General features: G+C 34.1%; 2 protein-coding genes across 2 annotated transcripts; both read left to right on the plus strand.

Annotated features, from left to right (window-relative positions):
- Positions 1-8,660: 8,660 nt before the first annotated feature.
- On the plus strand, positions 8,661-9,658 carry LOC132622190 (probable calcium-binding protein CML44). Its single transcript, XM_060336751.1, has one exon. The coding sequence runs from the start codon at positions 8,970-8,972 to the stop codon at positions 9,432-9,434; it is 465 nt and encodes a 154-aa protein (XP_060192734.1). The 5' UTR covers positions 8,661-8,969; the 3' UTR covers positions 9,435-9,658.
- Positions 9,659-12,405: 2,747 nt separating this feature from the next.
- LOC132622198 (probable calcium-binding protein CML44) lies at positions 12,406-13,477 on the plus strand. The gene has a single exon (XM_060336761.1). The coding sequence runs from the start codon at positions 12,843-12,845 to the stop codon at positions 13,308-13,310; it is 468 nt and encodes a 155-aa protein (XP_060192744.1). The 5' UTR covers positions 12,406-12,842; the 3' UTR covers positions 13,311-13,477.
- The last annotated feature ends 650 nt before the right edge of the window (positions 13,478-14,127 follow it).

Below are 14,127 nucleotides of genomic sequence, written 5' to 3' on the forward strand. Positions count from 1 at the left end.
ACAGCTGCCTTTCAAACCGCCATATCGGTATGTCGATTTATGTTAGCTACCGCCACAGCGGCCCCTTAATCCGCCATGGCGTGACCGCTGCGGCGGTCATGCATCCCGCCATGGTGGATATCGCAGATTCCTCCTAGTATTTAAATTCCATTTCGGGATTTGATCCCATTTTTCTAAAACCCTAAATCTCAGCCGCCACCTAGGGAAATTGGAAGGCAAATCTCATCGCTTCATGGAATAGGTAACCTCTCTATCTCATTTGGTTCATCTCCCTTCCACTCTAATGTTCCATTTCACTAAGAATTCATCTTCCAAGCCAATAAAAATGGAGGTTCTCTACTTTTCAAGTCTAAGATGACCAAAACAGAATCTCTAAGCTTAAAATCTAACATTCTTAGAAGAATTCTTCAATTCCTTAAAAATAGAAGGATTAACACACCTCTAATTTCTGAGTATTTCCTCTTTCTTTGTAAATGGGTTTTGACTATATTCTCTAGATTGGAGTTTTATGAAGGAAAGAATATGTTTTATGACTTAGGTAACATATGTAGCAATAAAACCGGTTTATTAACTCTTGGAAACCTAGAAAATCTTGTTGAGAATAAATTTCAATCTTTCCTTTACAAACCCGAAATTTGAACACAAGTCCTAGATTATTGACTCTTGTTCTCTCGGGTCTCCTTGCCAATTCTAAGGGCCCTCCGTCGCGGGTCACAGATCGAAAGTGCGAGATTGAAGATCAATGGAATGTTCGCGGCACCTGTTCGACCTCGAGATAGGTTACGACTTTCTTTTTTTTTGTACACTTCGGTTAGAGTTCCATAGATGTACGATAAATGAAACGAAGAATGCATGCCTAGGTCTTTGGACATGGATGTCGGGATGGTTATTTTAGGTTGGTATTGTGTATCAAATTGTCTCTCACAATACTTGTTGGTACGGTAGAAATGATGCGTTATCTTTCGGATAGACCTCAGGTAGCGGATTATATGTATAGTTAGTGATTAATAGAGAAAGCATGTAAACTATTGGGTATAATGGAAAACTTAGGTTGGCATTGTTGAGATTTATGGCTTGTTGCCTTATTGTGTTCCATTGTGTTGTTATTTATTGTGAGTTGTTGGCTCGCCGCAACGTGATTTATTCTAGAGAATTGATGCTTGGTGATTACTTGTGTGTTGGGAAGCATATTTATTATGAATGAGGTTGAGAGAAAGGAAGCAAGGATTATGACTTGTTATTGCAAGTGAGACATGTGTCCTTGTGTGGCACCATTGATTATATATTCTTGTTGGCATTGTTATCATGCATTCACTCACTCATATATAAACTCCGCCTGTGTGAGCTCGCTCACATTGCCGGTCCCAAGCCCGGATAAAGGAGGAGGGTTGCCGAGGGTCAATCGGAAACAGCCTCCCTACCCAGGTAGGGGTAAGGCTGCGTACATCTTACCCTCCCCAGACCCCACTATTGTGGGACTACACTGGGTAGTGACCATATATATATATATATATATATATATATTGATTGAGATCGGGTTCCGGGCCGCAACACTAACTGGGATCCAGTCGCACGTACCTCAACTCTGACTGGGATAGGATTGTACATACCGCAACACTGATTGGGATCAGTTTGCACGTTCCGTAACACTGACTGGGATCGGGCTGTGCGTTCCGCAGCAGGTACATGGACTTAGCGGTCCCTCATGGTTCATGACTATCAAGGCGATGAGATATTCTGCCGAACCGTGTGTGTATCATTGCATATGCATAGCATTCATATCATATACACATTGCATTGTATCTTAACATCTATCGTGCCTGATTATGAAATGGATTTGTGATTGTACTCCTCAGAGACTTGTAGCGATTGGGTTTAGTTGCTATAACCATAGGCTGTGATTTGTGATTTAATAAGTGTTTACTAAATTGTCCATGATATGCGGAAATAACCTATTAGGCATGATTTTGTTCGAGTTATGAAATAGTGAGGAGGTCTATTGTTCCTTGTTAGTCAAACCTATCGAACTGTCGACTTGTGAGTGGTTAGTATATGAGCGTCCTTGAAAGCTTTGGTGAATGATGTGGGGATTGGGAAAGGTCGTCCTTATGGCGTACTTGTTAAATGTGAGGAAATCTCATAAATGGTTGGTGTTAGGGAAACTAAATACCTCGACTACTTGTTAAATTGTGGATCTATTTTAGTTAGGGTGAGTATTGTTTTTGTTATACATAGAGTTGATCTAGAACCTGCCTACCATGTTTATTTGTGATGTCTAATTGTTGTTATGCTATTCTAATCATTGTTAGCCTATGATGCTTACCAGTACTAGTGTTTTACTGATACTACTCTTGCTACATCCCATTCGGGGTGTAGAGTCTTACAGGTTGATAGCTTGATTCGAGGGTTTCCGGAAGATGCGCGGTACCTATCTTGAAGACCTCCATCATCTTCATTCCTGGATGAAAGTTGAGTTCTATTTATTTATACTGAGTATTGTACCTTCAAAATCTTAGTCGCTCTTATAATAGTCTAGACCAGGTTTTGGGAAGGTTGTTATGTTTAAGCCATTTTTGTAATCAAAATTTCGTTTATCTATAAAAAGAGATATTTCCGCTGGTTATGTTTACTATTTATTATTGAATGGATCCTGTTTTAAGATTGGAATGAGCCACGATTGTGTTTAAGGGTTTGCCTATCGAGATGGAATTGGTAGGTGCCCGTGTGATCCTAAAATGGGTCGTGACAATCACTCTACTGTAGGTTTAGATGATAAATATTAGAACTTTAATCAATTCTAGGGATTTCTACCCTTATTCAAAAAAAAAACTAGGGCTTTTCTAGCCTTAAAACTTGTTCTTGAATCCTCATGTGAATCATTAGTGAATTCTAATCTTGTAGTATGCTCTACACTAGTCCCAGCCTCATTAATAATCCCAGAAAAATAAAAAATCTTACCTTTTAGACAAAATTCCACACACCCTCTTCTTCCCCTTTTTTAAGTTTTCAAGAATCTAGGATTTGGGAAAATTAACTAGTGTCAATTTAGTGTTAGAATGATGAAGTAATGATGAGAATTGATCAAGAACTTACCTTAGATGTTTTGGGGAAGTCTTAAGGTTGTTTCCTCTCAAAAAGTCGGCCAAAAAGAAGTGCGGAAAAGTTTTACGGAGTTAGGGTTTTATAAAATTCAGGAAAAATCGCTTCAGGCATAAAATGGTCTGGCGCGTCGAGTGGGACGCTGCACACGGTATATTTTTGACAGTGTCAAAATTTTGAGTTTTCTGAAAACTTGGCCTGGGGCGTCGCGCCCGGAGACGCGCAGGGTGACGGGCACGCTTAATTTTTCCACTGCACTGACGATGTTTAGTAAAATGGGCATAACTTCTAGCATAGAGCTCTGTTTAGCTCCATCATATACAGTTGGAAAGGCATTTCAAAGATCTACAACTTTTGTTAAGGAAGATTTCCCAAATTCTCAATGCATTTTCATGAAACTGGCTTAGAAGTCAAACCTACCAAAATTTAGATGAGTTTGAGACTCTTACGAACTTTACTATTTGGTTTGACTTCAAAACGACTGTTTATCACCTAAATTCATCCCGAATGGATTCATATAGCTAAAATATCATCTTAATGCTAGTTTTACACATTCACACCTGACCCAGATTTACAGAGTGCTCAGTCCCCAAGTATCAATATGTATAAGTTCAAAAATATTTTTAGATTTGATATGACTTATAGAAAAGGATGTCCTAGTTTGCCTTACCATGGGACAACATCACAAGTGCATTCCGAAACAGAATGAATTTTAATAAAACTGATATTCTTCATTGCATTAAAAGACAAATTCCCTAATCTCTTATGCCAGAGAATTACATCAGATTTTGATTTGATAGAAATTGAAACAGAAAATGAAACTGAAATAGATTGTGGACAGTCCTCTAAAACTACTACATTTTGTGTTTTCGAAAGTAACCCCTACTGGTAGTACTATCAGGCTGAAGTAAGTAAAGCTCATCCTTAGGTTCACCAAAAGATTGAGCACTCTTCATAAAAGGGGCCTGCAAAAGACATCCAATAGGAGCGAATAAGAGAATAGACTGAAATTTCCTAATAAACTTGTGTACTGACATTAAGTTGAAAGATGGCACATATAAAATATTTTCTAGTATCATATCAGAAAAAATAATAGGCACACTGCCCTTTTGAGTAATGTTAACTTGAGACAAATTTGGAAGAATAATGAACATGGGAGTAGGTAAAGGAGTCAAGAATTTGAAAACTTTGGAGTTGAAGCACATATGCTCAGATATCCCTGAATCCATAATCCAGGAACTAGAATTCATAGTAGCAAGACAAATCAAAGATTGTGTGTAAGCTATACCAGAAGCTACATTTACATTTCCACTGCTATTTGCATCAGTAGGACCACTAAAGATGATGCTTCTGCTAGTTCCTTTCCTTTGTAATATTGAAGTGAATGAGAGTATTGATCTTTGGTCAGAAACTGATTCATGTTTGCTGTTATGTTTGGGCTGTGGTTCACTATTTCTCTTTCCTCAGTTGAAACTGCACTACTCCTGATTGTAAGTTGAAATTTTCTTGGTTTGGTATTTACTAATAAATCAAGTGGGAACCCAATCAACCTATCGCAACCTTCCCTAATGTGATTGGTTTTTTTTTTTGTGTGTGTGTTTTACAGTAAGTGCAAAAGAAGTTAGACTGCTTTGCTAGAAATTTTGTTGAGATCTAATTTCTCAACCTCCTTGACTAGATGATTTGATTTTCTGATTTTCATAAGCTTGATTAACAACTGCATAACCCGGATTTTCTACATAAGATTGAGACAAAACTTGCCCTTGTTTTCCATCTACAAAAGAAGAAGAACCAGTGAAAACATGGGCATTAACATAAGACTCGCTTTGATTTTCATCCTGCCAGAGCAAGGCATAGGCATGATAATGTTTAGGCAAGGGTTTAATCATCAGGACACTACTCCTGGCTGGATCATAGATAACATTGAGCCCCATAAGAAATTTGATAAGCATCTCATCCTCTAGAGACTTAGTCAACTTAGCTTTTCCCCAACAAACACAATTGCAGTTACACTTATTATCTGTGTTTAACGAGTCTAAGTCATCCCAGAGTCTTTTCATTTTCGTGAAATAACTTGCCACATCATTGTTTCCTTAAATAATATCACTGAGTTCCTTCTGTAAATAAAAGAGTTTAGCTCCATTTGACTGTCTAAACCTCTGTTCCAGATTTGTGTATAAATCCTTTGCAGTTTTTGAATAAATGACGCTGTCAGATATATCTATTGATAGGTAGTTGAGTAACCATGTCATTACATCTATTCTATGCCTGAAAATCTGATGCATCTGATTTGGAACTTTGCCGGAACCATCAATGAAACCAATTTTATTTTTAGCCGAAAGAACTATAAAGATGGTTCTTCTCTATCCTTGAAAGCCTCTTCCATCGAAAATGAAATTCGTCAAGCTCATGCCAGGTGAATCTGCAGAGTGAAGGTAAAAAGAGTGACTGGAGTCAATTTGAGTTATGGTTCCAGCTTGAGTTACTGCAACATAAGTGTTGTCTCCCATTTTACAGTGAAAGGAAGATGAAAGCTACAACGGGAAAAGTAGAAAATTGGATCGAGGAGCCTTTAGTGGTCTGATACCATAATATAAATGAAGAAGACAAGGAATAAGAGGAAAAGAAAAATAGTATTTACACTTGTCTATTTTCTATTAATCTACAGCTAACAAGAAGTAACTAATTTATTCTTCTATGTGTGCCACTCACGTGCTCATACAACGACAATCAACTGTAGTAGTATGCATCAGGAAATGAAAACTCGTAAAGTACAATTATAGTACTGTGTTTAATTATTTTTTATTAACAAAACTGATCAGTTTACTTTTTGTTCTATATTTTAGGTTATATCCCATAATTATACTCAGATACTTCTAGATGATTCTCCCTATAACAGAAATGAAGAAGACAAACATTGTAGAGAAATTTATATGTATATTCATCTGCACAAATACCCCTATTTATACAACTCTATGTATACAAAGAATAATTGAAAAAGAAAAATAGTATTTACACTTGCCTATATTCTATTCATCTACAGCTAACAAGAAGTAACTAATTTATTCTTCTATGTGTGTCATTCACGCCCTCATACAATTGCAATCAGTTGTAGCAGTATGCATATGTATGGTGTAGATTATATCCAGCAAAGATCTCAATCAATGGCTCTTATTTTGACACGTTGTTTTTTACTTTGGTTGTTTTTTACTTTGGGCATTTTGACTGAGATTTAAATTCCTAATCTTCAGACAACTTTGTAGACTCCGAAAACTCATTTGCTTCAATCTTCTTCTTCGTTTCATTTTCTTCTCTTTCATTCACTCTATCTTCTCTATTTCTTTGTTGAAGTGTTTGTTCTCCAATAATATTGCTATTGGATTTGGGTGTATTCAGATTTATATATCATTTTCTAGTTCTCTGTTGTATTGAGATATTCTTATCTATGCTATAATTTATTTGAATTTTCACTATTGAGTTATAATTGCTCCCTATGAGCTTGCATGGCTCTTAAATTTAGCTCGTGACAAGAATAAAGAGAGAATCTTTGGGGGCCAAGGTCCCTCAATTCGCCCAAAGAACAAGAACGAAAAGATAACAAAACAAAATAATAAACGCAAGGTTAAGATTGAAAGGCACAAAGAAAGATTTCTTCTTTGTTCTATTCTCTATGGAAGTGCCACATCCAAGGTTACCTTCTTGAATGATGTTGATAGGTCTATGCTGATATCATATCTTTTATTAATTGAATTATGTAATGCGTACTAGCAAGATGTTTTCTATTAGGAGTATAAATTTCTTAAATTCTATTACATCAAAGGTTTAAATTTGTTCCTGGTAGGGATCTAGTAGCTCAGTTGGTTGGCTACCTCAACTTTCACCTTGTTGGTGAAAGTTCGAATCCCCACATTATAATCCTCTCTCTCATTTCTCCTTCCCCAACCCCCTATGTAATTAAAAAATAAATAAATTTATTCCTGAATTTAGCGAAATTTTCTCTTTTGTCCTTCAATAATAGTTCCGGTCAAAATCACCCTCATCAATATTACCAAATTGAATTATATTTGTTCTTTTTACATAACGAAAATTGATTAGCACCACGATTCGCCTGATTTTAATACATAACAAAATGACATAAGTAACCGCTTCGCATAATTCAAGGTTTATTTAAGACTTATCTGTCTCCTCGTCAATAATTCTGTCTGACTAAGAAATCATCATTTCTTTACATTAACATTTTTTTCGTTTAAAAAAAAAAAAATATATATATATATATATAAGTAATTTTATTATAAAAATTTTGAAATAAATTATGTTTAAGTAATTATTTCTAGCAGTTAAAGTATTCTCATTTAAAAAAAATCTTACAAAATAAAAGCACACTTACATATTTGCAAAAATTATAAAATTTTCCGGCAAAGTTAAATTTTATTTTGGTTATTTACAAGAGCTACAAGGAGAATATCCATTAAAAAAATAGTAAAACAAACTAATCACTCTTACAAAGAATTTATTGCTGGTACTAGCTAGTATGATGTTCCAAAAGTGTCATAGAAGCTTATAGTCTTGAAGTATTGTTCATGTCAAAAGCCCTATTTTCAGGTCTATTATTTAACGCTCTTTGTAATAGCTTTCGACTCTGTCTCCGATGATTTCTTTACCTCTTGTCTGTGCTCGAAAAAGTGACTGCGGTAAGATATGTAATAGAGTCGTGATTTAAGTTGTTTAGGGCAATTTTGAATTTGTGTTACAGTACTATCTTTTCTTCATTTAGTTATACAGAATGGCGGTATAAATCAAAATTCTCTTTTTAGGTCACCAATTAGTCATACTTATCACATAATTTTTTTTAAAAGAAATAACTTGTCTTTCTAAATACGTTTTACACCATTAATGTATAGATTTTTTCTTTTTTTCTCTTTTATTACGAAGAAATGATGATCTTGTAGTTAGGTATAATTATTGATGAAGGAAAAAGATAAGTTTTAAGTTAATGTGTTTCTATTTATTTTTGTCACTTGGGAAGAAAGTCTAAATATACTATTGAACTACGAAAAATGATTATTTATGTCATTGATCGTTTAAAATCAGGCAATTTGTGATGCTATTCACTTTTCAAAAGGACAAGTAATAGCCGATTTGATAATAGGCACGAGAAATTTTAACCTCAACTATTAACGAATAGGAAACATAGACAATTTTGAATGACCTTTTCTCATTCTAATACTACCTGCTAAGACATCGTATCTCAATCTCTTGAAATTTGTGTGCCGTACTTCTGTTATTCTTCTTTTGGAAGTTGATAAAGACAAAGGAAACTTCGAAAAAGTTTATTTTTATATATGAAGTCCAGGATGGATGGATCTCTTCTAACTAGAAAAAACACAGAAATTACTATTTTGTTTTGGATGGACTCTAAGAGGTCTGCTTATTGACTTACAAAAAAACCCTTCTTCCAAGAAACTTCCTATGTTATATTCCTCTGATTTCAACCACAAGTAGTGTCTTGTGATTGTTATTTTTTAGGTATGTATTCCGTACAAGGAAAGGACAGCGGGTATTTCTTATCAATTCTGTCCTAGTTCCATCTTTTTTGTTATATATAGGACTGTTCGCCATATACATGTACTTCAAGAAGACTTGATATATTATGCTCCACTATAACACATCTTGAAGTCTTTCTCCAAGCATAATTTGACTTCAGAAATTCATTGATCCAACTAATTTTGATCCGCCTTGCTAAAAGCCTGAACAACTCTATTGTTCTTTTCTTTTCACGAATTTAGCGTTAGAAATTCACTAGCTCAATTAATTCAAATCCGCGTTGTTGAAAGTCCTGATAGATTTATTGTTCAATTGCAGCATTCAAGATGTCCCCAATCAACTCCATTAATGTGTCAAGAATCTTCTCAAAGCTTGACAAGAATGGTGATGGCCTTGTGAGCCTTGATGAGCTAAAGGGATTTCTTGAAACCATAGGCATTAATTCAAGCCAAGAAGAGCTTGAGTTGCTAGTTGGAAAAACAAGCCTAGACTCCATTGATTTTTTCTTCTTCTATGATGCTATCACGAAAGCAAATATTAAAGAAAGCAATAAGCATGATCATCGCGAAAATATTTTCCTAGAACATGACCTTCTGAAAGTCTTCAGAGTTTTCGATACGAATGGAGATGGATTTATATGTTGCGAGGAACTGCAGAGAACATTGTCAAGATTGGGATTGTGGGATGAGAAATGTGGGAAAGATTGCAAGAGCATGATCAATGTTTATGACAAAAATTCAGATGGGAAGCTTGATTTCGAGGAGTTTAAGGATATGATGTTTGCTAATTAAGGAACTGTAACTAGAATGAGCGAGTAATCCCGCTTCCAATCTACCAAAAAAATGTGTTAGTGCTATGCATTTGAAATGGTGTGTTGATGGTTTGCTGGGGATTTGTAGTATTGTAAAACTTTATTAGTAATATACTTTAGCTTAATACTTAGTTTGCCTCCCGAGTTTGTACTCAAATTCCTTTTATACACCCTTTTAGCATGAGAATAGTTTTACACACCAAACATTTTTCCGAATGTATCTAAGATACACTATTTTTGTGCTTAACCAATCTCTCAATACATGTGTATATAACGAACCAATAGGGAAATAAGTGTTATTAACTTTAAAAAGAATACTTAAAAATTATAAATACAACCCCATCTTCTTCACCCATCTTCATCTTCCCAAAATATCCATCATATCTGCAACCTTCCTCCACCCAGGGGCGGAGCCAGTAAGGGGCTAGGGGTTCCAAATCTCCTTCGGCGAAAAATTACACCATATATACAAGGTTAAAATAAGTTTTTACGTATATATAGTAGATGATGATCCCTTTTGGCTTCTTCGTATGTTTACTTCTTTATATTATTTAACCCCCTAAATAAAAATTATGACTCTGCCACTGCCTTCACCTGCGGAAATATATTCACAAATCACAATTTTTACTTAGCTTTATTGACAATCTCAAGTTATGGATGGAGGGAATGACCAATTAAGCTCCCCAATGAAGAATTTCTCCAAAAGTGCAACCTTCCTCGCACTTTTGCTATGCCTATTGCCTAGCATTCTTTGAATTCATCGAATCATCGATGGCATTTTATCCTTGCCATCAACACTACAAGAAAATACAAAATTGTGACGGACAAGTTCATCATAATTTCATGACAAATTTGAGAAGATATTATGACAAAATCAATCAATATGAGCGAAATTGGGACGGACATGATGATTCGTAACAATTCACTTATAAATTTATGACGGAAATGATGGTTTGCCCCAATTGTATCACAAATTTAAGATGAAAATAAGGATTCTGTTACAACCATCGCAAATTTATGACAGAAAGAATAATGATCCTTTACAAAATTGCTACAGGCTTGTGATTCTGTCACAATATTTTTAACAACGCAAATTTTAATTAAATAGTTTGATTTTGTGACGGAATATTCCGCACACCAATTAGTGACTAATTCTGACGGATCTTTCCATCATAAAATTTGGCAAAACAAATGTCTCACATTGGAAAACAATGAAACGTATAGTGTAATTGTTTAGTATAAAAGAGTGAGTAGGCAACCTTTCGGAGATATGTTTTTTTAATTCAATTATTAGGTAATAAGTATTACTTAATAAATTATTAAATATTCTAGAAATTATTATAAAATATTACTCCCTCCGTCCTAATTTTAGTGTCTTAGTTTGATTGAGGCACAGAGTTTAAGAAATAAATAAAGACTTTTGAATCTTGTGGTCTTAAATTAAAGATGTATATAGTTCTTATCTTGTGATATTAAACTTGTCATGTAGAATATTGGAATTGAAAAACTTATTAAATATAGAACGAGACACTTTTTTGAAACAAATCAACAAGGAAAGTAAGACACTTAAATTGAGATGGCAGAAAGACACTTAAATTGAGATGGCAGAAGTATTTAATAATTATTTATTTTTAAAATAAAATTTTATTTTGTGGCAGACTAATTTCTTTTTAGTCCACCACTATTTGTTACAGATCTAATCTTTATCATGCCAAATATTTTGTGAAGGATTAGCAAAATTCATCTCTAATAAAGACGGATATTCCGTCACAACTCACAAATCTATCACAAGCATTTGAGACAGACTAGTCACAAATTTTTTAAAACGATTGAATATGTGACGGTCAAGAATTTGTCACAAATCCATCACAAAGTCCAATAATGACGGAATGGTGATGAATTCTGTCATCAGAATTCCTTTTTTTTCTTGTACTGATATATGATAACCCAACAATCACCAGAGTTGTTTGGTTCAAAGACAAGTTATACATGGATTAATAATACAAGGGATTAATAATACATGGATTAGCAATATAGGTATTTTTTGTACTAATCCATGGATTAGTAATAGTATTTTTTAGTAATATAGGTTTTTTTTTGTTGTTGGTTGTTTGGTTCATTCACTCATTGCACTCAAATTGGACACAAAGATGTCATTTGAGTATTTATTTATTTTTAAAACTAAAAAAAAAATTGTTACAATTATATCTTGGATGTTTGGCTTTTATAGGTTTTTTGGAACAGAACAAGGATAGCTTTGTCATTTTAATTTTTTCATGTATAAGCTATCGATGGATAAATTATCTCATGGTGGTGGTGGGCTACCGGTGGCCATATAAGATAATACATCCTTTGGTGTATTAAATAATCCTGATATTAATTATACATGCCTCAAAATATCAACCAAACATGATACAAAATAATATCACATATAATACCATGAAACTATTTATCTAAGACCTCTTACCAAACAAGCTCTATTGTTTTGCTGACAGACTTCTTCATTCCATTGTGAATAGATTCGTTAAGAGTTGGCATTTCTTTAACACCCAATCAATATTGGCAGTTAAAAGACAAAGGAAACTTCTACAAAGTTTATTTATATGTATGTATGGATTATATAAAGTCAAGGATGAACGGATCTCTTCTAGCTAACGGCAAAACACAGAAAATAAACTACTACAATACTCCCTCCGGATTAAAAAAAAGAGTCTATTTAGATATTTGCACATCTCTTAAGAAAACACTAACTCCTAAACAAAAATAACTAATTTGACAAAACTATCCCTAATTAAATAGGCATTGAGATTTGATAATATAACACTTAATAGGGGCAAATCTGAAAAAAAAACATTAATTATTTCTTGATTTGATAAGTGAATATTTTTTTTTTACTCAAGAACAAAAAGCTAAGTGGACATTTTTTTTAATCGGGTGGGAGTACTATTTTGTTTTGGATTGAATCTAAAAGGTCTGCTTATTATCTTACAAAAAACCCATCTTCCAAGAACTTCCTATATTGTATTCCTCCAATTTCAACCAAAAGTAGTATCTTGCCATTGTTCTTTCTTAGGATTTCTTCTCAACTCTCTATTATTCTTTCCTAGTTCCATCATTATATATAGGACACTCCGCATATCCATGTACTTCAACAAGACTTGATTTATATACTATAGCACATCTTCTTGAAGTCTTTCTCCAAGCATAATTTGGCGTCAGAAATTCAAAAGCCCGATTAATTCAGATTCACGTCATTGAAAGTCCTAATAGCTTTATTATTCTTTTCTTTTCAAGCATTTGGCATCAGAAATTCACTGGCTCGATTAATCCATATTGGCGTTATTGAAAGCCCTGATAGCTTTATTGTTCAATTGCACCAATTGAGATCATGTCTCCAATCAACTCAACTAATGTGTCAAGAATCTTCTCAAAACTTGACAAAAATGGCGATGGCCTTGTGAGCCTTGATGAGCTGAAGGGATTTCTTGGTACCATAGGCATTAATTCAAGCCAAGAAGAGCTTGAGTTGCTAGTTGGAAAAACAAGCCTGGACTCCATTGATTTTTTCTTCTTCTATGATGCCATCACAAAAGCAAATATTAAAGAAAGCAATAAGTACGATGATCATTGCGAAAATATTTTAGTAGAAAATGACCTTACGAAAGTCTTCAGAGTTTTCGATACAAATGGAGATGGATTTATATGTTGCGAGGAGCTGCAGAGAGCATTGTCAAGATTAGGATTGTGGGATGAGCAATGTGGGAAAGATTGCAAGAGCATGATTAATGTTTATGACAAAAATTCAGATGGGAAGCTTGATTTTGAGGAGTTTAATGATATGATGTTTGCTCATTAAGGAGCTATAATTAGAATTAGAGAGAAATCCCGCTTCCAATCTACCAAAAAAAAAAAGTTTTTAGTTCTATGTATTTGGGTTGTTGTTGATGGTTTGCTTGGGATTTTTAGTCTCGTTGAAATTGGTCAATAAACTATTAATACTGTAGATATATTTGGCTGACGATACATGTGGATATCTATGACTTTTTTTTTTCATAATTTCGTTCAACTTTCATAGTAGAAAAGTTTAACATATTTGCAGGCGGAATAATTGGAATTCCAAAAACACGGAATCAAATTTAAGGACTTCGGTTTTTCAACCGTATTGTGTTTTCCGAGAAATTAACATGCACTCCCTCCGTCCCATATTAGTTAGTCAGATTACTAAATATATCCGTCCCAAAAATACTTATCCATTATAATATCAAGATAGAATTAATTAAAGTTTTCTTATTTTGACATCAGCATTAATTGCTTTTGAAAGTAGCCAATATTGATTAGAGTACATTTTATTGGAGAGAGATAAGGATAATATTGTAAAAGTACACTTTTATTTATGATTTCTTAAAGAGCGTGCAAAGGGAAAAGTGGACAAGTAATATAGGACGGAGAGAGTAGTATAAAACGTAATTTTACGACTTAATATAGCGAATAAAGTTCAATAGCCATGTGTAAAACAATATCCTGCGATTTTATCCCAACTAAACGTGAGATAAAACGGTACTAAATTTTTATCCCATGACTATTTTTGCCTATCCATCGTACCAAACGACCCCTAATGTCAAATAGGTATTAGGAAAAACTTACCTGCAGGCTGCAACAGATAGTTTACACTA

Source organism: Lycium barbarum, chromosome 2, assembly GCF_019175385.1.
Source record: "Lycium barbarum isolate Lr01 chromosome 2, ASM1917538v2, whole genome shotgun sequence".
NCBI classification, from domain to species: Eukaryota; Viridiplantae; Streptophyta; class Magnoliopsida; order Solanales; family Solanaceae; genus Lycium; species Lycium barbarum.

Coding starts and splice junctions, on each gene's coding strand:
- LOC132622198 (XM_060336761.1), top strand. CDS start 12,843: ATGTCTCCAATCAACTCAACTAATGTGTCAAGAATCTTCTCAAAACTT.
- LOC132622190 (XM_060336751.1), top strand. CDS start 8,970: ATGTCCCCAATCAACTCCATTAATGTGTCAAGAATCTTCTCAAAGCTT.